This window comes from Eleutherodactylus coqui, chromosome 5 (assembly GCF_035609145.1).
Source record: "Eleutherodactylus coqui strain aEleCoq1 chromosome 5, aEleCoq1.hap1, whole genome shotgun sequence".
NCBI lineage: Eukaryota > Metazoa > Chordata > Amphibia > Anura > Eleutherodactylidae > Eleutherodactylus > Eleutherodactylus coqui.
Window position 1 is genome coordinate 163,130,691 of NC_089841.1, and position 27,572 is coordinate 163,158,262.

Below are 27,572 nucleotides of genomic sequence, written 5' to 3' on the forward strand. Positions count from 1 at the left end.
CTTTTGACTCAAAATATATTATACAGAGGAACTCTAATATAAGCTGCACAATATTCAGTTATCAATAAGCATAATGTTTAGCGGAATTTTTGGAAAGCTATTCAACTGTGTATCTGTAGAAAGATAGACAAATTTTAAATGTACAAATCTGTACCTGTTTGTAAGAACTTTATCTTAAGGGACAGAAACCACAAGGACTTTGCAAATTAGTTTAATAAATAAATGAGTGTCAAAAAATAACTAAGCAATGAAAAATCAACATCATTTTCACTTTGAGAGGCTCACCAATGTCTGTTCACAACATGTCAATGGCTATGGTGTTGGAAGTAAACTTCAAGAATGTATCAGCTTTTCTTTCTGTCGGATTTCTGATTCTTGAACTGTTGTCCGTTCACCCCTCTCTCCAGTAGGATATCCATTGTGATGCCAGGATTCTTTCAATTTACAGCTACTCCCATTAATTTCCGTGCAGCCATTGAAACTAGTCCGATTTGTTCCTAACATTGCGTCAGCTCCATGTGTTAAAGACTTGCCGCTAGCTGTACGTGTCTGAGAAGACTGTGCTCGACCAAAAACATGTTGGCGCAAGATCTTCCGAAATGTTTGTCGGAACTCACGTATCCGGTAGGCATAGATTAATGGATTCACAACTGAGTTAGCATGAGAAAATAAAATGGCAAAGTACATAAGTAAAGCTGGGGGGCGCAAACAGAACTCACAGAAGAGAGTAAAGCAATTAATGATGTGTAGGGGCAACCAGCAAATTGCAAATAGACCCACGATAATAGCCAAAGACTTTGCTGCATGAACTTCTCGTTGCAGTGTTGATCGTGATGAACGTTCACCACAGTTCACTTTTGACTCAGTATGTTTTAGCTGGCGCCGGGCTGCCATGAAAATTCTCAAATAAATGCCCAACATGAGCAGTAATGGCACCAATACACATGCAAAAAAATTATAATATACCATATAATCCATAGTCACAACATTTTCAAATAGGCACTCTACCATAGGGGAACTGCAGTGAGATGAGTTTTCCGCTGCATAATCCTTCCTGTTCCAGCCTAGCATAGGAGTAAGACCAATAATAAAGGACAGCAACCAGCAGACGGCAATGATCACATTGGCTCTTCGACTGGTTACCAGACTGTTATATCTGAGAAGAGAAATGAGAATATAACTAAAGCAAATAAGTAAAAATGAGCATTAGACTACATAGTATTATTGGAGAACTAAATTACATTTTATGTCACAGTGAGGGTTCTGCTGTAATCTCTAAAACATAACTTTTATTCATCAAAATAAAAAATAAAAAGGATTCTGGATCTCAAAATCCTAAATTCTAGGCACACGAACAAAATATATATAAAACCTGACCCCTATCTAAAAGAGGGGAAAGCAATTTATGATCTGCCTAGGCAAAAGGTATTTTGTATCGAAGATACCGGTTTGCTATCCCTGTGGTCAGCCGTATATAACTTATGGATAGAGAAAGAATATAGGTTAGTTCACTAGGATTGATGTTCCCAACTTAGTTATATTGCTGCGGCTATTCAATAAGTAGGAAACATATAAAGCCTCCGTCTTTATAGTGGATGCATTGTTCCTCCTACTGATATATGCTGCCTGCTGTCTCGGAGAGCCGTGGGTATGAAAGCAGACACGCTTTCTACGGCTGATCCGGGATTTAAAAAAGACAATGATTAGCTGACCTCTAAGTATAGCTAAAGCTCCACACAATTTTTGTGAGCTATAGCCAACGAGAGCCAAAGTGCAGTACACCAAACTGCCAAAATAAATTCTTTCGTGGGTTCAACGCGTTTCCGCTACAATGGCGTAGCCTCATCAGGAACCACCCAAACTGTCAACAAATAAGTCAGCTTCTTGCTAGTAGGTCAAAAATAGGGAGAATAACCTCAAAAAATTGAGGGAGATAGACGATCCTATCACTAGGCAGAGCAACTAAATAAACCCAGTTTCCCCCAAACTTAAATTGCAGGAACACAAATAATAAAGTAGCACCACCAGCCTCTGTGGTAGGCTGGCAGCTTGCTTTCCCCTCTTTTAGATAGGGGTCAGGTTTTATATATATTTTGTTCGTGTGTCTAGAATTTAGGATTTTGAGATCCAGAATCCTTTTTATTTTTTATTTTGATGAATAAAAGTTATGTTTTAGAGATTACAGCAGAACCCTCACTGTGACATACTAATCTACATCTAGGTGTTCTTCCTGCAACTGTGAACCCCCCCTAAATTAAATTTTAGGTACAACTAAAAAAAGCAGATGTGGAGAACAGATAGAAAAAGGCAAGTTGGTAGATAACATTGAAGTCAGGTCATAGAGAGGAGACAACCTGGGAATTCTGCCTGCCTTTAACAGAAATGGCAAAATCTTCCCATACTGGGATAACAGCTGGAAGACCTCTGTTTCCATGCCAAGGTGACAGTCTAAGAGTAGGCAAAACCATGGAAACTTGACATCTGGTATGTAGTCACTAGGGACCTACAAAAGCATTAGACTTCTCCGAGACCATAATTGCTCCATATTCATCTTTTTGCAAATATACTTTAATAGGACCCTCCAGTATCAAGAAAAATGGCTCCAGTTGGAGGGAGTGGCATAATATAATAGAAGCAGCACAGTAAAACCAGCGGAAAACATCAGAGGGAAATTTAACTGGTATGTAATGCTTCTTTATTATTTTATGCTCTTCTCCCCACTGCCAAGCCATTTTATATTGATCCTGGACAACCCCTTGAAGTTTTTATACCATGTGCACCAGCTATTGTGACTATTAGAAATGATTGACAACTAGTTTTTGTAAAGTTTAAAGTATTAATCTACAGCACATAAGATTATATACCTAGGCAAGAGCAACATTGACCAAGACTACGGTACTGGTGTATCTTGACACCACAAGGAAGTACTGGTGGAGTCAAGATTGACAGGGGGGTGACGCCCCCTGTATGTGATTGGCTGAAGAGCTGGATGGGCTGGAGGTCCTGGCAGCCCACTAAGCCCCAGCTGCAAGGTCCTCCCCGCCAGCCGGCCATAAGGCGTTCATACCGTGGCCCCCACTGCAGTCAGGCAGCCCCAGCACCATGAAGCTCATTCCTGGCCTTCACTCCATTCACCACAGAGGAGGGAGGGGCGTCAGCAGTGACACTACAACGGTGTCAGGCGCCTTCCCTGCTGGCGCTGCAGAACGGAGGTAGGAGCGCCGTGAGACACTGACTAGAAGCCAGCTGCCTCTGTAGCATACCGCAGTAGGACGGGGAGAGCTGGGAGCCCATACAGCGCAGGGGAAACACTGACACACTGCCGCCCCCACTGGCTGCTGAGTAACGCCAGAGGACAGCAGGGAGGCCACAAAACAGTGTGACAGCCACCGCCGGCAGAGTACCACAGGAGGACCACAGCAGGGAGCCCATACAGTGAGGGGGGAACAGTCACTCACTGCTGCAGGGAGGCCACAGCGGCGCAGTACAGTGAGTGTCAGCCGGTACATGTACAGCCACCTTCCAGGACCTTCAATTCTTGCACCAATCTGGAGCTAGGGGTGTGACAGGGGCCTTCCTCCATGGAACACTGTCAAACCCTATAGCTTCTGGTGGCGTTGAGATACACCAGTACCCAAGACTACTATGTAAAGGTGGATAGACACATTAGATATAAACAAGTTGATGGTTGAACAAACAATTATCTGGTGAATGATTGTTTTACCAATGCAGTCCTACACAGTTTACTCTAATTTGGCTGTTCTAACTGGCCATACATATTTGTTTTGTATGTTTAAAACAAAAATTGTTATAATGGAAAGGGCTTGTAAATGTGTATGAAAAGTCATGCAGCCCAAACAAACAAGCAGTCTTATGACCTGCAGTCCAAGCTGTAAAGACAAATGAAGTGTATTATTCAGAATTACATGGTTGTAAAGACCAATGAAGTGAGTCAATCGAAAGGTTATGCTTTACTGGACAATTGTGCCTGTGACATTATCATAAACCTGGTATAAAAAGGCTAATTTTAGGACTTGTATAGATGATATATATAAAAATCCTAAAGAATTTACAAGAAACTATGCAGCTATATTGTATTAGTATGAGTACATACATGGGGCTAGAGGATAAAAACAATACATTTTTAATGTACATGACACTGAAAAAAGTGGGAAATGTCAGAAAGGCAGAAGATAGATATACTAGATCTACATAATAAACTACTACAAACATTAAAGGGTATATCTTGTTTTGAAAAAATAAAGAAAGTTTAAAATCTAAAAGAAAAAGAAAACTAATCTCTTAATTTCTCCCATAATTCAATGCAGATGCTACAGTTTATTTCTGTTGATCTTTATTTACAATCTGTCAGCAATCAAGGGCGGTACCAGCATGCTGCAGCCAATCACTGGCCTCAGCACTAATGTGCCACTGCCAGACCTACTGCACTCATAGCTCTGAGCTGCAATGCCAGTAGAAGAGCACATGGCTTCTGAGTCCACTGATTGGTTGCAGTGATCATGTCCTGCCAGCTTGTAAAGATATACCAGCAGGGACAGCTCTATTTATTTATTTTTTCAGTAACCAGATGACCCTTTTAAATTGACCCTGACCTTTTTTATGTAGAACCCCATCAAAATGTGTGGCCTGGAATTAAGTATTATAAATTGTGAATAGCGCTCTATAGCATAAAAAAAAATTATCATCAATAAAAAAAAACAAAAAAACCTAATGTTATAAAAAATGTAGTTAAAGGAAAATTTAGGCTCTACAGTACTTCCACCAGCATGATGCACTATATCGTGCAGGAAAATGTTGCCTGGCATGCAAGAAGCTGGACCGACCCCGTTATAGTGAATGGGGTCTGTTTGACACCATACGGGTCCGGAATGTGCCAAACTCAGCAGCCAGTATTTTCATTTTTCGGGTCCAAGGATGGAGCTGAACATTATAAGTCACACCAGAGGCCTCAGTGCAGGTGTGAATGAAGCCTTAGTGGGTCATATCACCAACAAATGTTTAGCATGAAGTGGATCAAATCTCTAAAGAAAGATCTGTCACGACAATATCTGACTCATTTCAAAAATATTGTGCAGTTTGGTTCATAGCAGTTAAAGATTAGAGCGGACTAACAGCTATGCGTTGACTGTATTCATGGAGTCCTTGTTTCGCCACTGCTGCCTACCATTGACTGATGGCAGCTGTGCATCTATGAGTTCTCCACAGTCTGCGCTAGGCTCTATTAGCCAAACAACACAATGTTTATTGTGCTATTTTCTCGAATAACTCATCAGATCTGTCACGATAATATGATGCTCTGAAAGCGACCCTCCAGTCAGGAGCTAAAAGTTGACATACAAGTCAGAACCTATGGTGACGATTTCCTGCTATTTATTTTGTCTCACATCTTGCTCCTTGGCTGCTTTTTATCCCATTTCTATTAGGACAGAGCTGCAATTTGTGACTACTTTAGCTACAGTGCCTAATCTAAAGTAGTCAAGGGGACATCTTCTGTCTTATCATTGGTTGAGGCGTTAGAAGAGGCAGTCTTAAGGCCCATTTACACTCAAAGATAATCTTTCAACTGACTGAAAGATTAAAAGATTTTGCAAATGGCGATTACCACTTTATCATCTTCATTTGATTGTAAAAAGGCCTCCAGGAGCTGTTTGCAGAGCCCAGCTTGTGATTAATCACACGCCCAGCTGTGCACACAGCTGCATTGTTCTGCTAACGGTTGACAGCAAATTACAATGCTCTCTGCCAGCTCCCATGGAGATAACAGCATGCGGTCTATTTTATCTCTCAGTGTCTGAAGAATGGATTTTAAGTTCACCTTAAAATCATCATTCAAACAAAAAATGCACGATGCCCACGTTTACATGTAACGATTATCGCTCATTTTCAGTTGTTTGAACGAGTTTTGAGCGATAATCGTTAGGTGTAATAGGGGTTTTTAGGCCGTCTGCACACAGCCGGATTTGCATTGCGGAATCTGGGACTGGCGTCCTCCCCCGGTTTCCGCAACAAATACTGTCCATAGGATGCTATGGAAAAGCGCTTTTTCCTGCACCAAAACAGAAATCAAGTGCGATTTTCCGTTCGCGGGCGAAAAATCGTAGCATGTTCTCTTTTCTTGCAGGCTCTGCACGGACAGCTTCCATTGAAGTCAATGGAAGCCATCTGACCGGCGGCGCTTCGGCAATTGACATTGCAGAAAGATCGCAGGTCCCACATCATCTCTAGCGATGGTGCGGGAAAATCTGTATTGCGCATGTCTGGCGGCTCGCCAGCCGGACCATCCACAGTACAGAAAGCTGCCTGCACACAACAAGAAATGACAGATACGCGGGGTCACCGGCCGGGTACAGGGTCGGATTCCAGTGCAGGATCTCACATTCGGAATCTGACACGGCCGTGTGCAGCTTGCCTTAACCAATGAGGAGACAGGGGGTGCATCTCAGACTACTTAAGATTAAGCTGAGTTAGTTATCTTGCTTGGACCAGGAGGGTCCGTAGCGCCGATCTAGAATGACCACGACCGAGAGCATTGTTCCATTCAGTGTTGATGTCACTGCAACTAAACTAGAGGAGCATGTAATCATCTACCGTATGTAGGTACTGAATTATTAAATCTGAGCTCCTGACTGAAAGGTCATTTTAAATAGGACAGTATTTTGTGGTGACAGATCTGCTTTTGTGTTAGGCAGTCACGTCTGTGATCTTGCCCTTGTAACAAATTTCAGTAAAATAAAATAACAGTTCAAAAGGTGTCCTCCTCTGTTGAGCTGTTAACCCTTTCCAATCCAATTTATATCCAGATTTTCCTAGGGGTCTTACTCTTTTTCTGCCGTTACACAACGGCGCTATATGCTGGCTAAAGCCAGTACTGCATGAGGTGACACGTTGGTTAGGCTCCGACAGCAGAGAGGCTGGCAATATACAGTAAGAGAACCCCAACAGACGTCTCCGATTCATAATGTCTTTAAACGTCAGACAGTAGATTGGAAAAAGTTAAAGGACCACTGATGTGATTTTAAATTAATTCGTTATGTAGCTATTCCCCAGTATATATAAAGCTATTATTACATATAAGCTAGTGTTATCTTGGCTAGTTATTTTTGCCTGTCTGAAACTTCCAGCCTCTTTTTCCACAGATGGTCACGTGATCTCAGTTTTGACCGCCTCAGATCTACTTAGGGGTTAGGGGTTTATTTTCTAGTTTGATTCTAAGTTTGTGTGATGCTGTTATATGGAACTGAAACTGTCTGCAGGGGCGGTGGGGAACAGGCACTCCTATCACAGTTACTGAGATGATCACACAGCTCAGGGCACACAGTAATAATAGAGGAGATCACAGTTCATCCTCCTGACTGTATACTTATGGTCTGTAGCTTATTTAAATGAATATAGAAGGTAATGATAATTAAACAGTTCTCCCAGTAGGCAGAATGGTACAGCCTCAACTAATGCTGTGCTGATGAGTAATGGGATTATTGTGAAACTGAAAAAAAAAATCTCAGCCTCAGGCTTCCTTCCCATGAGTGTATATCGGCCCGCCATTTTCACGGCTGGCCGATATATGCTGTGATCTGATGCATTAGATTTCAATGCATCAGATCACATGGCCGTATTCTTGTGATGTAAAAGCGCCTGACCGGCTAATATAGCACCGGGCGTTTTTTTGTTATGCCCAAAAGATAATCCTGGAACTATCTTTTGGACCGGAATACGTCAGCTACTGCATGAGCTTCTATGGGAGCCCATGACAGCGACCGGAGGTGGGAGGGAGGTTAGCAGCGTGGCTGCTCTCCCTCTGCTCTCCTCCTCGCTTGCAGGCTCACCTCTACTCTCCTCCCAGCTCGCTCTTTGCAATGGGAGACGGCGGGCCGGGCGGTGCTTAGCTCCTCCCCAGTCCTGCCCCCTCCCATTGCATAGAGCGAGCGGGCCGGAGAGCAGAGGTGAGCCTGCGAGGTGGAGGGAGGAGAAAGGGACAACGGCATGGTAGCCTCGGCGTATATGCGCCAGGGCCCATACCGTGTGAACGAGCACACAAATGTTAGATTTGTGCACCCATTCAGGAGCTTTAACGCCCCAGATGATAGCGTATTTCGGCCGACCATAAAAATGGCGGCCGATATACGCTCATGGGAAAGAAGCCTCAAGATGGTGCCTAATAAGCATCAGAGAGGGACTGCACTTCATGGAAGTCACTGGAATACACAGGCGAGATCTTCACAGTGTGACAGACAGTCAGGTTAGGGGGCAGTTTCCTGCACTGAACAGGGGATTGGACCAGATAACCTTTTCAACTCTACCATTCTATGATTCTATGGCACTAATGGAAAAATGGGTTTTTGCTGGAGAGCCCTTTAAAGGAAAGCTATCACCTATATCTTCCTTACTAATTAAAACAAGATCATGAACCATATTCCATTGTCCTAATCTGTTTTTATTTTCTGATTGTACATTATTTAATTCTATTGCCTGTACATGACTATGGGGGTGGCCATCTCGCTTGAGCTGTCGTTAACAGCATTTAGAGAGATGCTTTCCAGCAGCCACATGGGCTACAGATAAAATGGATAGAAGGGCACTCATTGACTTCTAATGGAGAGTTTTCTAGTATGCTCCGTGACATGTGTAGAAGTCTTTGTGCAGGGAGGGGAGGAGGGGGACTGTGACTATCACATATTGTGCATGGTGGATCTTGTGTTATCTATATGTAGGTCCTTTTACACGGGGCAACACTGATAATCGTACCCTGAATGGAGGCGGAGCACACTGAAGATCTCTTCTGGCCAGCCACCTCCATTCAGAGTAAACAGACGTTCATTTAAATGGGCTGATAGTCATTTAATTTTATGCCTGCATAAACTCAGCAATGAGTGATAAGCAAACAATTAATTTAATGTAAGGTGTTCAGTCATTGGCAGTGTTTACACTGATCAATTATCATTCAGTTTCACGATGTTCCAGCAATTAACACCTTAATGACACAGAGTGTAAAGATCCTTCTACATGCAAAGATAATCTTTCAAATGGCCAAAAGATTTAGCAATGTATTTGCATGAAGTGTTAATGGCTTTAATGGCCATTAACACTTTAACATCTTCAGTTGCATGTAAAAGGACCTCCAGGAGTTGTTTGCAGAGCCCAGCATGTGTTTAAACACACACCCAGCTGTGCAAACAGCTGCCTATACATTCTATTGTTCTCCTCATGGCTAGTGTAAACATGCTGTGGTGAGAACATTGTGCAGTCTATTGAAAGACGATCCAAATACATCCAAATGGAAGGTATCTGTTCAGTCTTTCAGCGGCTGCATGATGGATTTTAAGTGAACCAAAATCCATCGTTCAAACGAAAAGTGCATGATGCCCACGTTTACATTTTTGGCCCTATGGACAAATTTTGAGCAATAATCGTTGCTTGTAAAAAGACCTTAATTTTATGTTCTGAGCACATGGTAGTTAATGCAACAGGCCTTAAACTTAAGTCCTATGGATGGCACAGGTTTAGAAGTGAGTCCACAGCATCCCATGGCAGGAGCCAGCTGTGACTCACAGCCGCCCCCCCACCACCACCACCACTGCAACAGCATGGATTGGTGAGAAGACTGATCTCCACTGTCAACCCCTTACATGCCGCGATCAATGTTGATTTCGCCATTTAAAGGGTTCACAGAGGAGCACTCTCCCTCTGTGACTTCATCGGCCTAACGTTATGTAATCACGAAGGGCCAATGTTTTACCATGGCAACCGGATGCCAGACAATGCGACTATGTGTTTATTTTCTAGTTTGATTCTCAGTTCGTGTGATGCTGTTATGGCGTCTGGGCCTGCCATGGCCTGTGATCGCAATTGTGAGCAATAATGCATTATCCTAACGATCATAGCTTTTTTGGTTACAAAGAAAACGCTTTTTTTGCACACTTTCCCCTTTTTGTATAAAGAAAAAAAAACACATGTAACATCAAAGTATCCATAATCACCTTTACAATAAATTGAATATACTAGTATCCTGCATGGCAAAAAACTGTAAAACAAAAAACGGAGGAAAAAAGTTTATTTTCGCTCCCAAAAAAATGCAATGAAAGTGATCAAAGAAGGCTTGTTATGAAAAAAACAAGCCCTCGTAGAGCTTAATCGATGTAAACATTAAAAGTTATGGGATTCTGAATGCTGCGATGCCGGAAAAAATATTTAAAAAAATAAAAAGGGGGGTTTATTGTGCAAAAGTGTGAAAACCTTATATATATACATATATATATATATATGGAAGGTGAGCAACCTATATATATATATATAGGTATCGGCGTTATCGTAGCAGCCAGCAGATAAAAATGTATCATGCCAATTAAGCTGTATGATTAATGCTGTAAAAAAGGCAGAATTTTCAAAAAACAAGCCCTAATGTGAGCCTGTCAACAGAAAAATAAAGTTATGGCTCTTGAAAAGTGGAGATGAAAATCCCCAATAAATCATTGTGTCCTTAAGGCCAAATTAGGCCATATCCTTAAGGGATTAACTGAACGATAACATCATTCCATGTAATAGGACATTTACTTTGTATTGTCATCCTGACTGTGATGATTAATGACATAACTGCTGAAAAGTTCTCTCTACAGAATACTAATACTGTCAGCATACTAATAGGCTTAAGCTCCATTTAGACGGGACGAATGTCGGGCAAACGATGCCCGACACTTGTCCCTGCACATACTCGCTCTCGTGCTGCTGCTAGTACTGTTGGCTCACAGTGGGGCGGCTGCAGGAGATTTCTCTCCTCACATTCCCCCGCCCCTCTCCATTGACTTAACATAGCGGTCGTTCAGTACTGAACGGCTGCTATTTACACCGAACAATCATCGTTCAGCGGATCATCTATCGTTTATGCAGCATGACTATGTTAAGTCAATGGAGAGGTGCGGGGAGTGCGAGGAGTGAAATCTCGTACAGCCACTCCGCCCCCCTGCTGGCCTCTCAGTGAGCGAGACAGCGATAGTAGCTGCCGTACAACAGCACAGGAGCGAGTATGTGTGGGGAAGAGTGTCGAGCATTGTTTGCCTGACATTCGTCCCATCTATATGGGCCTTCAGTTGTTAGTGATAAAAACGCAGGATTTTAATATATATTTTTTTAAATACAGATCATGACACTGAAAAGAAAAAAATTACTAAAAATTCTTTAAAGAAATGTGAAAACTTGATACATGTACAATATGCCATTTTCTCATAATACATTCCCTTTAGGATCTCTATTCAACTGTTTCTTGGTAGCAGTTATTTCTGCGTGGCACGTTTGACAAGCAATGTGATTATCATTACAGCTCCACAACTTTCCTTTCAACAAATCTTTCTAGTTATGCAGCACTACGTGGGAGTTGGATGTGCGACAGCAGAACAAGGCAGATTTATGTTCAGACACTCAATAGGTCTGAGTTTCAACTTCTGTGGGAGCTATAATGGCGTCCATATCAGTTGCCACCCAGAAAAAGGTATAACTAAGAAATAGCTGAACACGATATTTTGGGCATCTTTGTTGAGCTACTTAAGTAGATAGAATATGGATGCACTGAGCAGACAATATCATGTGAATGGAGAGTATATAGTTTATTTAAAGCTTGCTTACCTGAGCGGGATGCGAATTGCAATGTAGCGGTCTGCAGCTATTGCCAGAAGACTGAAAATGGAACTTTGTGTCAGCACCAAAACGAAGCAAGCAATGAAGAGACAAGCATGGAAGGTAGCACAAAATCCAGTGCTAATTGCAATAGCGAATGGGATAGCAAGTACCCCTACAGCAATATCTGCTACAGCCAGTGATACAACAAAATAATTTGTAGCGTTCTGTAGGTTGCTGTTAATGCATACAGCCCAGCACACCAGGATGTTACCAAGAATGGCCAAAATGGCAATGACCACCTCTAGGACTATGTAAATCAGGTCCTCTGTTTCGAACCCCCCTTTTAACATGGTGATGTTGGCATGGAGTAAAGATGTGCTGGTGCCTCATCAGTCATTTCTGCAGCAGCTCACTTTCTTTGCAGTATATCAGTGGTACTCCAGGCATTGGTCAGCTATTATATTGTTTCAGTAGTTTACCATTAGGAGCCTCCAGAGCCATCATTGATCAAAATCCACAGTCTGTACTGGCTAAGTAAGTAGATGCAGCAGAGCCAAATTCCTACCAGAGAAAGGATTAATGTTAGTAACTTGAAAATACTCTATCAGTATTTTACAGCACAATATACAGTGTAGAATGAACACAGGAACATCATCTTTAAGCATATTAACTTAAGAACATTTGGCAATGTAATATAAGGCTAAATGCATCACACACCACAATGCAAGCAGGAACTCAATGCATTACTGATATTGACACAATGTTATCAGAGCTGCAGCTGCCAAGTCTAGCCATTTGTAACAGGTAGTGTCTGAAAATCAGCAGTACATCAGCACTTGAACTGTAGAAGTGCTGGAGTTGGGTTTACATGTTCCTGCTCACTCTATACCTTATCAGTATAAACCACTCATACACCCACAGCCCTGTGACAGGTGCACAACACAGATACACCATGAGTAAGCAGGGGCCACGGGTCACAAAAATATATCACTTCACCCAGAGCCCATAGCAGTCATGGTGACACACCCAACCCTCTACACTTGTATACAACAACATAAACAACCTATATCAATGTATCTAGTGAAGAATTAGGTAAACTCTTGAGTGTGTTGAACAATATTTTCCTTCTTTGTTGAGAATCTTAAAACAAATTGCAATTTCCTTCTAGATTATCTATCTTCTTTCATGGTGGCTCAGTGGTGAGCCATGTTGCCTTGTAGTGCTGGGTTCAAATACCACCAAGGACAGCATCTACATGGAGTTTGTATATTCTCCCCATGTTTGTGTGTGGGGGGTTATTCTGGGTACTCTGGTTTCCTCCAAAAAACATACTAATAGATGAATTTAGATTATGAGCCCCAATGGTGACAGAACCCAATATCAAGTGCTGTAATATGCATGCACTATATAATTAAAAGTGATTATAATTATACATCCAGTGCCTGTCTATAATAATTAGGTACAATAGGCCTTTGCATACAGAGCATGTAAGTAACACTAGCCTCACCCAGTGTAACAACAAAAGTTAATGAGAATAATTTGACCCAAGATGACCTCTCTGCTTATCAGGTGTAAAGTTTGAACATCTATACATGTCACACAAAAAGCATCTCATATAGAGTACAGGCTATTACTCTGCTGATGTATGCAGCTTATAGTATATTTGTATTTATCATGTTAAACTGTTAATTATAGGCTGCAATACATTTGCAGCATATTTGGTGTTAGATCTTCATTTTCAATGCTTAGTGCTATGGAATATGATAACACTATGTAAATCAATAGTAATAGTGAGAGTAAGAAGGCAAAAATAAAGCAATCAATTAAAAAACATAGTGAGTTTTAATTACTGAGTTACTAAAAGTTTGTTACTAATCTAAATAGTAGCCCTGTTGTTCTAATTACTAAACCTAGAACACTCTGCTTTAACCAACATACTCAAACAATCATCATATTTCCACTTTCATCAAACTCCTTCCTGTATTGACCAACACAACCTGATACCGAATTATGATTATAATCTAATTAAGCACACTGTTTTATTAAACCAACACAATGGAAAGTTATGACAATAAAGATGATCGGCTGTCGGAGGGCATAATTATTATCATTACTACTGATACTGTAGTCATTCATGTCTCCCTCCGTATCTACACTGTTCACCTCTGCTTTGTGAACCTTCTACAGGGAAGCTTTTATGTTTATTGCTATTCTTTTGTCCTTCATGAAAGTACAATAAAAGTATATTTTCCTAACAGCAGCTCTCCGCACATATAATAAGCAGCTACTCCACTTACCTTGCTGAGAAAAGCCTGATTCCAGTCTCCACGATACGAAGTAATAGGATCTCTCTATAGTGGTCAGTCCCATGAACTCATCATCTTCTTTGCGCTCTCTACTACTGGCTTTCCCCCAAAGTGCTGTGTGTCTCTCCACCTCCCCTACTCTGCCTCCCTCCATCCCCTCCCCCTCCCTCCCTTGTCACAATGTCTCTCCTGCCAGTCATTCTCACACACCTCTTCTCTCTCACACATATGCAAATTCTGTTTCCTATGTCAATGTGCACATTTTCAGCACACACTTTTCTATAAAGAAATGAATGTTCTCTTTTCTTGCTTTGACAGATATCTTGCATTTATGTGTCTCCTACATTGATCACACGTGGTTCTTTATCTTCACATTTACTGTGCATGGAACTGTTTCTAACCACTTCGCTATTTCATCAGTCCAGTATGTTTTTCTTTATAATTCCGGAGTACAGCAGCTACGATTTGATACATAGTTTAGCTTGCATGTTAACAGCAGCAACAACCAATGAATGGCTCATAAAAGAGATACATTAGAAACTCACACCATACTCACAAACCATGTAGGTCACACAAGCACATGTGCTATATTTATTGGCCATGCATTAGTATTGTAGGGGAAATATTTAATACCTGAAGCACTCAATTCTCCTAAGGTTTAGTAAATCCGCTCTTCCCTTTTCTCATAGACGAATAGTATTGCTGCCTATGCATTCAGTCTTGTTCATGACCACAATAATTGCTTTATGCATGCTACTTGTGTCCCTTGTCATTTTTATTGTTTATGAAACCCCGTTTCCACATTTGTGGAGTTTACAACATTAGAGCTCTCCAATTTTGGCACTCCAGCTGCTCCAAAACTAATTCCGTGTATGCGCCAACAGCCACTGCGAGTTATGCTGGTTTCCGATGAGTTTATTTAAATACAGCTAATTTGTATTACAGATTATATTATAACCTGTATGTCACCAGACTTTGCCTTCATGTTGTTTTTTATTTTACACTGGGCAAATACTCATCTGTAATAGAAAGTAATAGCAATACAGAGGCAGAAATACAAAATATAGGTCATGCTGAGTTTTTAAAAATCTACGGTCAAAAATATGACCATGTGAATATATACATAGATTTATATAAGCTCTATATTATGGGCATCAAAACACAGACCAAATATGGAGACATAATACGTTCATCTAAAACCAGCCTTAACATTTTTAAACAGCCCGAGTCATGTGAAACAACATATGCCAACATGTCCCTCATAGGCAATGATCTTGACATTCCAGTTGAGATGAGGGTGGCAATCACTAAAAATGGCTGACAATAGTACATTTTGATACACATGTATGTTAAGGTCAGAGGCAGATTTGGGACTTAAAGTGGCCCTGGATAAAATCCAACAGTGGCCCAATTTGGGACTTGGTAAAATATTAATGTAGGTTGGGCACTAAGTAGATGCTAAATGAGTACCTCACCAAGCAGGCATTGGGAGAATGTGCCCATAGCAGGCTCTACTCTACCCAGTGATATATGTCCAGCGTCATATATGAACTGTTCTGTACTCTATTTATAAATTCTATTTTGGAAATCCCTAAACAACCTGAGGCCGAGAGAGGCAACACTGAAGTAAGACCCTAGGCACATTTAGTACTCACATCCCCTATTAGTGAATCAGGTTAAAGTTGCTACCTATACATTTTAGATAGCTGTTGGCTCAACACTCCCACATACACATATATGCTTAGCTGAGAATGGATGGGTTTCTGTTGTTGAGAATGACATTTCAATGGGAATCAAGCTTACTAAATTGATACTGCAGTATTTCAGAACTAGGCTTACTACACAGATACAAAATTAGAACCTAGCATTCTGCATGGATACAACATAAATACAGTATGAGAACCAAGCTAACTACATAGATAGGAACAGAACCAAAACTTACTATGTGAATTGATTTAACCCTCAATGAAACATTGGGCAAAAAGTGCTGGAAGTGGAGGTTCCCAATATCATACCATCTTCAAGCAACAGAAACAGTAAGGCAGTTGTAGTAACCATGGTGGCAAAACTTCCATGAGTAAATTAATATGGGTAAATTGTGAGCACTAGTACATTATTTCCCTGTTTATAGCTCCAGCTATTTGAATATGTCAAACATACAGGTAGCCAAGGATATATACCTGTAGGCACAATATAGTAACACTGTAATTTACTCCCCAGATCCCTTCCGTGAACGTGTGCTGCTGTTGCCCCACTCACACATTGTGCTTCCACTGCTATAATCTCTACTCCTCCATATCACTGTCATGTCCAGTACGATTGGTTTACTGAACTGGAGGGGACTAAATTGTCATAGAACTGGATATAACTCAGAATGCCAGAACAACCCGAACCCGACCGGACCCTCAAGTGGAGCACCCGTCCCGAGAAGAACAACCCCACTATGACAGAGAGACCAGAAGTGATCCAAATCTATCTGACTACAACTGCACTGATACTAAAAACCTAAATCTAACAGACCTGTATTACAAAAGCTGACACTCTGAGAACTATCACACAATTCTCTGGCACAGCATGTGGCTAGTGCACAAGCAGTGTATCCAGCAAGGGGTGTCCAGGAAAGATGAACTAGATAGCACAAGAATCTGATTGACCGGCTGAGCTGACAATCCCCCAGCCAGTCCAATAGCAAAACTAAACTAATAAAGTAAGTGACTAGCTAGCTGGGCTATCAATCATCTCAGCCAGCCCAGCAGCTAAACAGCAGAAGGGAAGATTAACTCTCAACTGCCCAGGCTGGGTAATGTTCCAATAGGTGAAGCATGAATTTGGAAGTTACGGCGCGATCAATGCCATGACAATCAAACATTCTTTTCCTATTTTGTTGTCTTTTCATTTTCTAATGACTGATCAAGTCAGCTTTGCTTCTTTCTTTCTGCCTTTAGGGAATATTCACATAAAAGCATTCCATTCCATTGTATTGAGAGCACGCTTGAAATGGACAAAACTATTCCGTATTCATTCAGGTGTCGGTACTTACTTATGTAAGACCAGCCCTAGACATGAAGACTTTCTTTAGGGCTTATTCACACAAATGCATTTGTGCTGCATATTACATGTGCAAAATTTGTGTGCACAATATGCAGTGAATAAGGATCTGAGGGACCTGAACGCCGGCTACTAGGTGAGTATTGCTCCCCCCCCCCTGTAGTGTATCTAGGGCTTATTTTCAGAGGTGAGCTTATATTTCATGCCCCCCCCCCCCTTCAACCCTCCCACACACACACAAGCACACACACTCACCCCCGAAAGGGGCTTCTTATCAGGGTAGTTCTCATTTTTGAGGAAACACAGTAGCATATATTAAACTAACTAAACTTAATTGACCATTGAAATCAATGGTCAAAATGCTTGCATGCCTTTATGCACACACAATTACACAAGGCACGATAGTCAATTGACTTTCATTGACTCCATTCAATGCGTATCACACAGCCCTGCATTGCACGGAGTGAAAACACAGTGGTGGACATGAGCCCTAATTCTGCCTTTTTTTTACAGTGTTAATCATGCAAAATAAATAGAGATGAGAGAGTATACTCGCTAAGGCTAACTACTTGAGCGAGTAGTGCCTTAGTCGAGTATCTGCCCACTCGTCTCTAACGATTCAGCTGCCGGCGGGGGGGGGGGAGCGGCGGGGGAAAGCGGGGGGAATGGTGGGGAGATCTCTCTCTCCCTCACTCTTCCCCCCTGCTCACCGCCGCAACTCACCTGTCACCCGCGCCGGCACCCGAATCTTTAGAGACGAGAGTGCAGATACTCGACTAAGGCACTACTCGCTCGAGTAGTTAGCCTTAGCGAGTATGCTCGCTCATCTCTAAAAATAAATGACATGATACATTATTTCTGCGGGTTGATATGATTACGACGATACCAAAATTATTTTTTTTAGATGTTTCCACTTTTGCACAATAAAAAAACCCTTTTCCTGGGATTTTTTTTTTATATTGTTGCATTCAAAGTCTCATAACTATCCTGTTTTTCCACAAAAAGCTATATGAGGGCTTGTTTTCTTTTCTGTTCGTAGTTTTTATTGATATCATTTTGGGATACAGAGTGATTTTTTGATCACTTTTATTGCGTTTTTTTATAGGCAAAATAAACAAAATCTGCATTTTGCCTCCCTATTTTTTGCTTTTATGGTTTTTGCCATGCAGGAAAAGTAGTGTGTTCAATTTACTGTACAGGTCGTTATGGATATGATGATACCAAAGATGTGAAGGGCTTTTATATACAAAGAGGGGAAAGTGCACAAAAAAGGGTGTTTGGTGTTTTTTTTTACACTATTTCATAATAGTGTACAAGACGGGAAAAATAATGAATTTTTTAAGTAAACCATTCATTTCTTTAGGATTTTTTAACATATCACTTCAAATACAATATCCAGATGAACTGGTAAATTAACACTCGCGTTTAGAGAGACACCGGATGTTATCAATAAAGTTTTCCCGCACGGATTAAAGCCAGTGCAGAGGGAAGCGGAGTGATGTCAGTACCTCACATTTGACTGCACGTTATGCGTTCCAAATTCATAGGCCTTTGACGATGACGCGTGCCCCTTACACAGCGTCATCACAGGACGACGGAACACCGAGCCATGTTGGATACTGGGTGAGTAGACAGCCCTCTATAAATTTCCCCTTAGAATTGGTATTTACTATACTTGAAAAGGGCCATTAACCCCTTAACGACCAGCCCATAGTGTTTTTACGTCCTCCCGAAGTGGGCCTTATTCTCTGAGGACGTAAAAACATGCTTCCTGCAGAGAATAATGCCCCTCGGGCTGTGGACGTGACAACTCCATGCTGTTGGTGTCCGCAGGTAGCTGACAGCATGGAGCTGTCATCCCGGGCTGTTCGGAGCCCCCCCCCCCGGCATTGCGATCGGCACTATGCAATGGATAGCGCCGATCGCAAAAAAGTAAATAAAAGTGCAATAAAAGTTAAAGATTCAGCTGCTCTGATGGATCGGATCCATCGGAGCAGCTGAAATTACTCACCGATGTCCGTCGCACGACTCCCAGCTGTCCCGATGCTCCGGGCGCCGTAGCCGTCCTTCTGCGCATTCGCGCCTGGCGGCATTACGTCAGCCGCATGCGCAGAAGGCCCGGCGGCGCAGGAGACTTAAAATCTCCTGGCTCCCGGCTCCTGTAGGTAGCCGGGAGGCAGGAGATGTCAGCGGGGACTGCGGTGAGCGGTCCCCGGTACCGCGATCGCCGTTATCCAATGGATAGCGGCGATCGCAAAAAAGTTTTAAAAAAGTGTAAAAAAAGAAAAGTTTCACCTCCCCTCATGGATCGGATCCATGAGGGGAGGTGAAAATACTCACCTCAGGTCCGCCGATGTCCTCCGGCCGGTGTCTGGACCCCCCGCTGGCTTCTGCGATGTGCAGATGCGGCGCGCATGCGCAGAAGCCGGTGAGCCCGGCAAATTCAAAGTCTCCCTGCACCCGGCTGTCACAGATAGCCGAGTGCAGGGAGATATGACTGGGGACCGCTGTATGCGGTTTCCAGTCATATGATCACCGTTATCCATCAGATAACGGTGATCATATAAAGTTAAAAAGTAAAAAAAAAAAAAAAAAGTTAAAAGTAAAAAAAAGTTTAAAAAGTTAAAGTTTCATCTCCCCTTATGGATCGTATCCGTAAGGGGGGATGAAATTACGTACCCAAGGTCCCGGATTTGTTCCCTGGTGGGATGTTGATCCGCGGATGTTAGCCCAGCTTCGGCGCATGCGCCCGTCAGCATGATGGCGGACGCATGCGCAAAAGTGAAAGATTGCCCAAGAAATATAAAATCTCCCTGCTGCTGGCTACAAAAGGTAGCCAAGAGCCTGGAGATGTCACGGGGAGCTGCAGTATGCGGTTACTGGTCACGTGATCGCCGTTATCCAATGCATAATGGCGATCACGTAAAAGTTCTTTAAAAAGTGGCAGTTTCATTTCCCCTCACCGATGCGATCGGTGGGGGGACATGAAACATCTTCTCGGAGGCTTCCGCATTTGAATCCAGATGCGATTATCCTCCATGGACCCTTCCGGCTGCTGCGCATGCGCCCGCCGGCAAAATGCCGGACACATTCGCAGGAGCCGGGAAGCCCAGGAAATGTTAAATCTCCTTGCTCCCAGCGACCAACGGTTGCTGAGTGCTTGGAGCAGTGACCGGTGGCCTCGCTGAGCGGTCCCCGGTCACATGATAAAGTAGCGAACGAACATTAGGCCGGTCACGCGTGACCGGAGAGGAATTACAGGTTCTGCATGCGCTTGATCAGCGGTAATCCATGGATCAATCGCATGCATTGGATTACACAATTCCCCCCAATTAGCGGGTCGGAATTACGTAATCCACTCGCACAAACAGAACACAGCATGCTATATTTTACCACGGATATCTGCGACCTAGAGCCCTTTGTGCTCTATGACCGCGGATATACTCGCACCCCATATGCAAACACATTGTGTACGGGCTGCGGGTACCCGAGTCATCTCTAAGTGACGGCGCGGGAAATGCAAACAAAAAACCGCCTGTGTGAGTAGGCAGTTATGTGCAGTACATTACGCAACCGTACGCAGGGTCACAGCTGGGCTCACAGCTGGAATCCGCTGCGGGCCTCCGCAAGCAGATTCCGCCTACGGCTACGTGAGCCCGGCGTTATTCAGACCGCTACCTGTAATCCGTAATTTACAAGAAGCCCCGGGAACGCTCGCCTTCATGCAGTTCCAGGAGCAGCTTGTTGAGCGCCTTCTCTGTGAGACCGCTGCACCGCAGCAACATTACAAAGCCTCACAGCGCCACTTTCTACACCCCATCCCCGCTGCTGAGGTTACGAAATACCCCCCAAAATACATGAGAGGAGGGGGGGGATACCCGGTTTTCTTGCCCCATGTGCCCAGCCCAACCAGCCTCCGTAATTACTCCTGTCTTCGGACATAAAACGCATTTATATTACTACCTTTATCTAATATTTAGGGAATGCCAAAAAATGGGGATGGCGGGGGGGGGGGGGGGATTATTTTTAGGAAGTCAATTTTTTTTCCGTATAAGTGGGCAATGGGGCCTTGAATTTATTCAGTTCTGCCCTGAAATCCAGCGGGCATTCCCTCCATTATGGGCCTAGCCATGTGTCCTGTAAGTAGATTAGGGCCACAATGGGTATGTTTCTGAACAGGGGACAAACAGGGGTATCCATTTTGGGGTGAAAGTCTTCATTCCTATGTACACTGTACAAAAAAAACTGTTTTTAAATTGACAAAATTGCCAAACAAATGAAAATCGTAATTTTTTCCTTTTGCTTTGCTTAGATTCATTCAAATACTTTGGGGTCAAAATATGCAGTACACCCCTAGATGAATTTGTTAAGGGGTCTAGTTTTTAAAATGGGTCATTTGTGGGGGTTCTCTATTGTTTTGGACGCTCAATGGCTCTACATGTGGGCAATGGGGACTGGAATTTATTCCGTTGTACCCTGAAATCCAACGGGTGCTCCTTCCATTATAGGCCTAGCTATGTTTCCTTTAAGTAGATTAGGGCCACAATGGGTATGTTTCTGAACACGGGACAAATGGGGGTATCCATTTTGGGGCGAAAGTCTTCATTTCTATGTACACTTTCCAAAAAAACCAGTTTTTAAATTGACACAATTGCCAAAAAAATGAAAATCGTAATTTTTTCCTTCTGCTTGGCTTAGATTCATTCAAAAACTGTGAAGTCAAAAAAGTCATTATACCCCTAGATAAATTCGTTAGGGGGTCTACTTTTCAAAATGGGGTCACTTGTGGGGGTTCTCCATCGTTTTGGTCACTCAATGGCTCTACAAGTGTGCAATAGGGCCTAAATCTCCTTCAAGCAAAATTTCTGTTCCGAAAGCCACTGGTTGCTCCTTTCATTTTGGGCCCCATTGTGCATATAGACGTAATACTAGGGCCACAATGGGTATGTTTCTGTGCACAGGACAAACAGGGGTATCCATTTTGGGGTGCAAGTCTTCATTCATATATGTGTGGTACAAAAAAAACTGCTTTTGAAATGACAGAATTACCAAAAAATGAAAATCGTATTTTTTTTCCTTCGGCTTGGCTTAGATTCATTCAAAAACTGTGAAGTCAAAAAAGTCATCCTACCCCTAGATAAATTCGTTAAGGGGTCTACTTTTCAAAATGGGGTCACTTGTGGGCGTTATCCATCGTTTTGGTCACTCAAGGGCTCTACAAGTGGGCAATGGGGACTAAATCTCCTTCAAGCAAAATTTCTGTTCCGAAAGCCACCGGTTGCTCCTTTCATTTTGGGCCCCATTGTGCATCCAGACATATGATTAGGGCCACAATGGGTATGTTTCTGAGCACGGGAGAAACAGGGGTATCCATTTTGGGGTGCAAGTCTTCATTCATATATGTGCTGTACAAAAAAACTGCTTTTAAAATGACAGAATTACCAAAAAAATGAAAATTGTAATTTTTTTCCTTCGGCTTGGCTTAGATTCATTCAAAAACTGTGAAGTCAAAAAAGTCATTATACCCCTAGATAAATTCGTTAAGGGGTCTACTTTTCAAAATGGGGTCACTTGTGGGGGTTCTCCATAGTTTTGGTCACTCAATGGCTCTACAAGTGGGCAATGGGGCCTAAATCTCCTTCAAGCAAAATTTCTGTTCCGAAAGCCACCGATTGCTCCTTTCATTTTGGGCCCCATTGTGCATCCAAACGTAAGATTAGGGCCACAATGGGTATGTTTCTGAGTACGGGACAAACAGGGGTATCCATTCTGGGGTGCAAATCTAATTTTCATGTGTACTATAGAAAAAAGTCCTGTCTTTAAAATGACATATTTGCAAAAATATGAAATTTTTGTTTTTCTCTTCTAAATTGCATTGACTCCTGAAAAAAAACTGTGGGGTTAAAATACTCATGACACCCCTCAGTGAATACGTTAAAGGGTGTAGTTTTTAAAATGGGGTCACTTGTGGGGGTATCTATCATTTTGACTCCTATGAGCCTTTCCAATCTTGGATTGGTGTAGGAAAACAAAGTGTTCCTCAAAATGCTGAAAAGTAATGTTACATTTGTACGTCTCCTAAATGGTTAAAAAAAACCGAAAGTTTTTCCAATGTGCGCCCAAAATAAAGTAAACGGATGGAAATATAAATCTTAGCAAAAATTTCTATATTATGTTTGCACATATTTGAGATATTGCAGTTGGAAATGTGAAAAAATGACGATTTTTTCAAAATTTTCCCAATTTTGGCGCTTTTAATAAATAAACACAAATTCTATCGGTCTTTTTTTTCCACCTAAATGAAGTACAACATGTGGCGATAAAACAATGTCAGAATCGCTTAGATATGCAAAACCTTTCTGGTCTTTTTCCATGCTAAAGTGACACGTGTCAGATTTGCAAAATTTGGCCTGGTCATTAAGGCGTAAACAGGCTTGGTCACTAAGGGGTTAAAAGTCCGAAACGCGTTGCACGTATCTGTCGACTTCTTGCATGAGGAATTTTATTTGTGCATTCTGACCTGTGGAGTATAATAAAGAAGATTAACCATCTCCGAGTAAGACTGTGTATCTTGACAAGGAGTTTACCTTCAGTGATTGAAAGGTCAACCTGGGACTCCAGGGGTAGAGGTACACCTCATAACCGGACCATAGGGGAACCTCCCGCTTCTGAGTGAGTAACCAGATTTTACTTTCAGTTCTCTTATTTGAGCGCATAGCATACATACTAATATTTCTTCACCCCCATTATACACATTCTGGGGCCATCCATTTTTCTGTATGTGCTGCTCTCCTACTCTAGTGAATTATAAGAGGATTGAAGAAGACAGACTTATAGGATTCCTTTCAAGGCGCTGTCCATTTCTATTTTGCATAATATCATAGTATGTAAGGATGAAAAAAGGTATATGTTCATCCAATTCAGCCTATTAATCCACAATGTTGATCCAGAGGAAGGCAAAATATAAACCCCAATGAGGTAGAAGCCAACATTCCCCATACCTTTTTCCTTGTTTAATGGTCTTGTAGGGGACTTGAACGACAGCTCTGATCGCTTTGATATTGTATTGCAGTACCTTTGCACGATCACAGGCCATGGCAGGCCCGGACACCAGTGTATGGCATCCATTTGCCATGGAAACCCATAGGCCCTCTGCTATGTAATCACAGGCTTCCTGTGTGAACCACTAACATGCCACAATCTACATTGATCACTGCATGTAATGGGTTAGCAGCAGGTATCAATGTTCTCACCGATCCCCGCTGTTGCAGCAGTAGGCCTGCTGTCAGTCACACCTGGCTCCTGCTGTGGGATGGCATGGGCTCATTTCTGAGCCATCCACAGGATGAAAGTTTATGTCCTGTTGCATTAACTACCACCCTGCCAGGACGTAAACCTACGGACTGTGGCATTAGGTGTTAAAGGGGTTTGTCATTTAAATGAAACTTTAACATGTGTACCTTGCTCCCAAATAATTTGGACTACCAAAGGTTAGTACTATATCCTCTTATATGCAGTTATTTTGACCAAACTCTCCATCCCTGATAAGATAGCTCATATTCCTGCTATGCTCCTGCTATACTACTGGAAAAACTAACCTACAGCATGGTTTGAGTGCATCTACTCACCCATAAATTCTCTATCTTTTTTTGTTGTTCTCTTAGCCGCCTATGTGAACATCGTATGTAAACCTCAGAGAAAAATGCCATTACTTTGGCACACCTCTGGGCCCTGGATCTTTCATTCACCATGATGCTGCATTGGAGGCAAGAAGTCTTAGGGCTAGTGCACACGAGCATAGCGGGATACGTCCGTGGATTCACGCCGTGGGTGTACCATGATTAAAAATGCGATAGTGCCTGCGAGTGATCGTGGATTTCCGCGGCCTCCATTAATATGCTATATTAATGGAGACCTCCCGCAGCGTAAATCCGCAGCAAATAGAACATGCCACGATAGAATTTTACATGAGAGCATTGGCAGGCAGAAAGCTATTAAAGTCAGTAGAACCTAATAGCTGCAGAATTCATGCACAGATTTCCACCGCGAGAAACGCGGTAGAAATCCGTTTGTGGGCATTCACCCAATGTACTTTACTTCCAGCTATGACCAAGCTGCCACTTAGATTTCCCTTAATACACTAGCAATAACTTCTTGTGAGTTTTTGGAACACACCAACTTCTCACCCACAAACCAATTTGTGTAATTTCTTGTGTTACAAAGTGATACTTTGTCACCAGTTGATACAACGTTGAATCATAAAGTGACAACCAATCTGACTGCACTTTTTATGGTCAGTCTTGTCAAAATGACTAAATTAAAAATTTCCAATCTCTGTAAGCAAAACAAACACAATAACCAAAGTTCAGCAGCTCTTCTATTTATTTCCTAAGTACCGTATATCACCATTTCCTACCTTTTTAATGCTGCTCTTATATTGCCTATTTAGATGTGTTCAGTTCTATTATATGTAAGCAGAATACAGGAGATTATACAGTACAATGTAAGAATGTCAGCAGGGGTAACATTGATTTAGCTCTATTGCTATTTGGTATACTCTAACAGTGTAGTAACATGAAGCTCCTGGTCAACAGCGCAAAATCTGCCTCCAGGCGAAGAATGAAAGTAGACATGGCCGCACAGGTCTCTCCATTCACATCTAAGAATGGAAACAGCTAACAAGCAACCCTGTTCTGGAGAGTTGCTGCTCTCAAAGGTGGGACCCACATCTATCAGATATTTATGGCATATGAAATTTATGTATATAATATAAATGTCTAGGGCGGGAATACCCCTTTAAGATAGACTAATCAATGTGATAAAATATCCTTAATTTATTTCTATTTAATCAGAATTATTCTATTTTTCTTGTATTTTCTAATAGTTGAAATAAATTTAAAAAAACATTGTAAAGTTCCTAATAGTGTTCTACATTATTATAATTTTTTGTTATGGCTGATTCACATCTGCATTAAGGCTTTCATTTATTTGTTCCGTTTTTGATTTACATGTCAAGTTTTTAATGCTTTTTTTTAGAAACAAATTTATTCCGTTTTTGGAGCATAAAAACGAAATTAAACTGGAATTAAATGTTTCAGTTTTTTTCCTATTGATTTCAATGGTTGGCTAAAAAAGAAAGCTTTCAGTTTGCTTCTGTTACGTTTCGTAACCGCTTTTTTAATGGAACAGATAATGCTGCAGACTGCGCTATTTGTTCGGTTACAAAACTGAAAGCTTATGGGACTGAAGCAAAATGAAAGCATTCCATTTTTTTGACAACCCATTGAAATCAGTGGGGAAAAAACTGAAATGTTTAATTCTGTTTTAATTCAATTTTTCTGCTCTAAAAATGGAACAAAGTGACAAAAGCCCTAAGGGCTAATGCCCATGGACGGATTTATGCCGCATTCCCCGCGGTGTAAATACTACAGTGTAATAACGCAGCTCCTAGGTTCTATTTTACAGTGTTTTTCCACGGCGGGAGGTCTCCTTAATTTAATATTAATGGAGACCGCAGAAAAACGCGGTAAAACACGCGTTTTTCTGTAATTGCCACCAGGGACTTTTTTGTTTATCCCTGCGGGATTGCCGCGGGCGTACCCCACTCCGTCTGTGGGCATGAGCCTTTACACATATATAAACCAGCCGTTAGATCTCCTAATACCATTGTATATTTTTATGTTTTTGTGTTTTGAAAGAGAAATATAATAAAAAGTGACTAACAGGACAACAGATCTAAAGGCAGATAATAAACAAAGATGATAAAGGGAACTTAAAAAAGTGGATGTTGCAGCATTAATTACAAAATCCAGACTAGATGAATAAACCCAACAGGTCTTATATATATAAAACAGAAGTGCAAGATAACTTTTAAGATATGAGGGTTCTGCTGTTTCAGGGTAAGCTACTAAATAGGAAATTACTATCATTAAATTCTGCATGAGGCACGGCAGCTCAGTGGTAAGCTCTGTTACCATGGAACATGGAGATCAATTTGGAAATAAAGACCAATGGTGGATTATAATAAGCGTGGTTTGGGCGGCCACCCGAGGTCTAAACCACCCAACTACTTAAAGGAATGCACCATCTCTGCGTGTCACAGAAGTGGCCAATTGTGCTGTGGCTACACACAGTTGGCAAACATTGTCACATCCGGATGGGGGTATCACAGCAGCTTCTCTTCAAATTAGAAACCATAGCAGACCCCATTTGACTCTTCTTTATCTTTTCTAGCTATAAAGTGGTCCTCTGCTAAGGTGGAGCTCTGCAATTGCTGTAAATAATGTACCAGTGGCTTCTTCTTGTTGCTTTTGTCCACACCAATTACTTGCACTTAATTGCTGCAGTCCTAGACTACTCACCAGAATTGTCCCTTACATGCCAATGTGTGACAGTCCGTCCCTGCCCCCTCTGGAGGCAACGGTGCCATTTTATACCCCTTTGGTAGGTCTTCTGTTCTGGATTGGGCCCTGGAATAAAGTGACATTATTATTGTAAAATAAGGGGCATAACAAATAATAGCATTATGTCACTGATATTTATTACATTTCTGAAAGGGGTTGTGCCACAGTGGACATTTATTACCTACCC

At 41.9% G+C, this 27,572-nt stretch overlaps 1 protein-coding gene across 2 annotated transcripts; it reads right to left on the minus strand.

The window, feature by feature from the left end:
* Window positions 1-195: 195 nt before the first annotated feature.
* ADORA2A (adenosine A2a receptor) lies at window positions 196-27,462 on the minus strand. Of its 2 annotated transcripts, none has more exons than XM_066603576.1 (3): window positions 27,344-27,462; window positions 11,635-12,189; window positions 196-1,156 (listed from the first exon to the last, which is right to left on the minus strand). In XM_066603576.1, exons 2-3 carry the CDS (start codon window positions 11,976-11,978, stop codon window positions 334-336), a joined length of 1,167 nt encoding a protein of 388 aa, XP_066459673.1. In that variant the 5' UTR covers window positions 11,979-12,189; window positions 27,344-27,462; the 3' UTR covers window positions 196-333. The 2 variants fall into 2 exon arrangements, with proteins under 2 accessions (XP_066459673.1, XP_066459672.1); XM_066603575.1 differs by lacking the exon at window positions 27,344-27,462 and adding an exon at window positions 13,926-14,058.
* Between the last annotated feature and the right edge of the window lie 110 nt (window positions 27,463-27,572).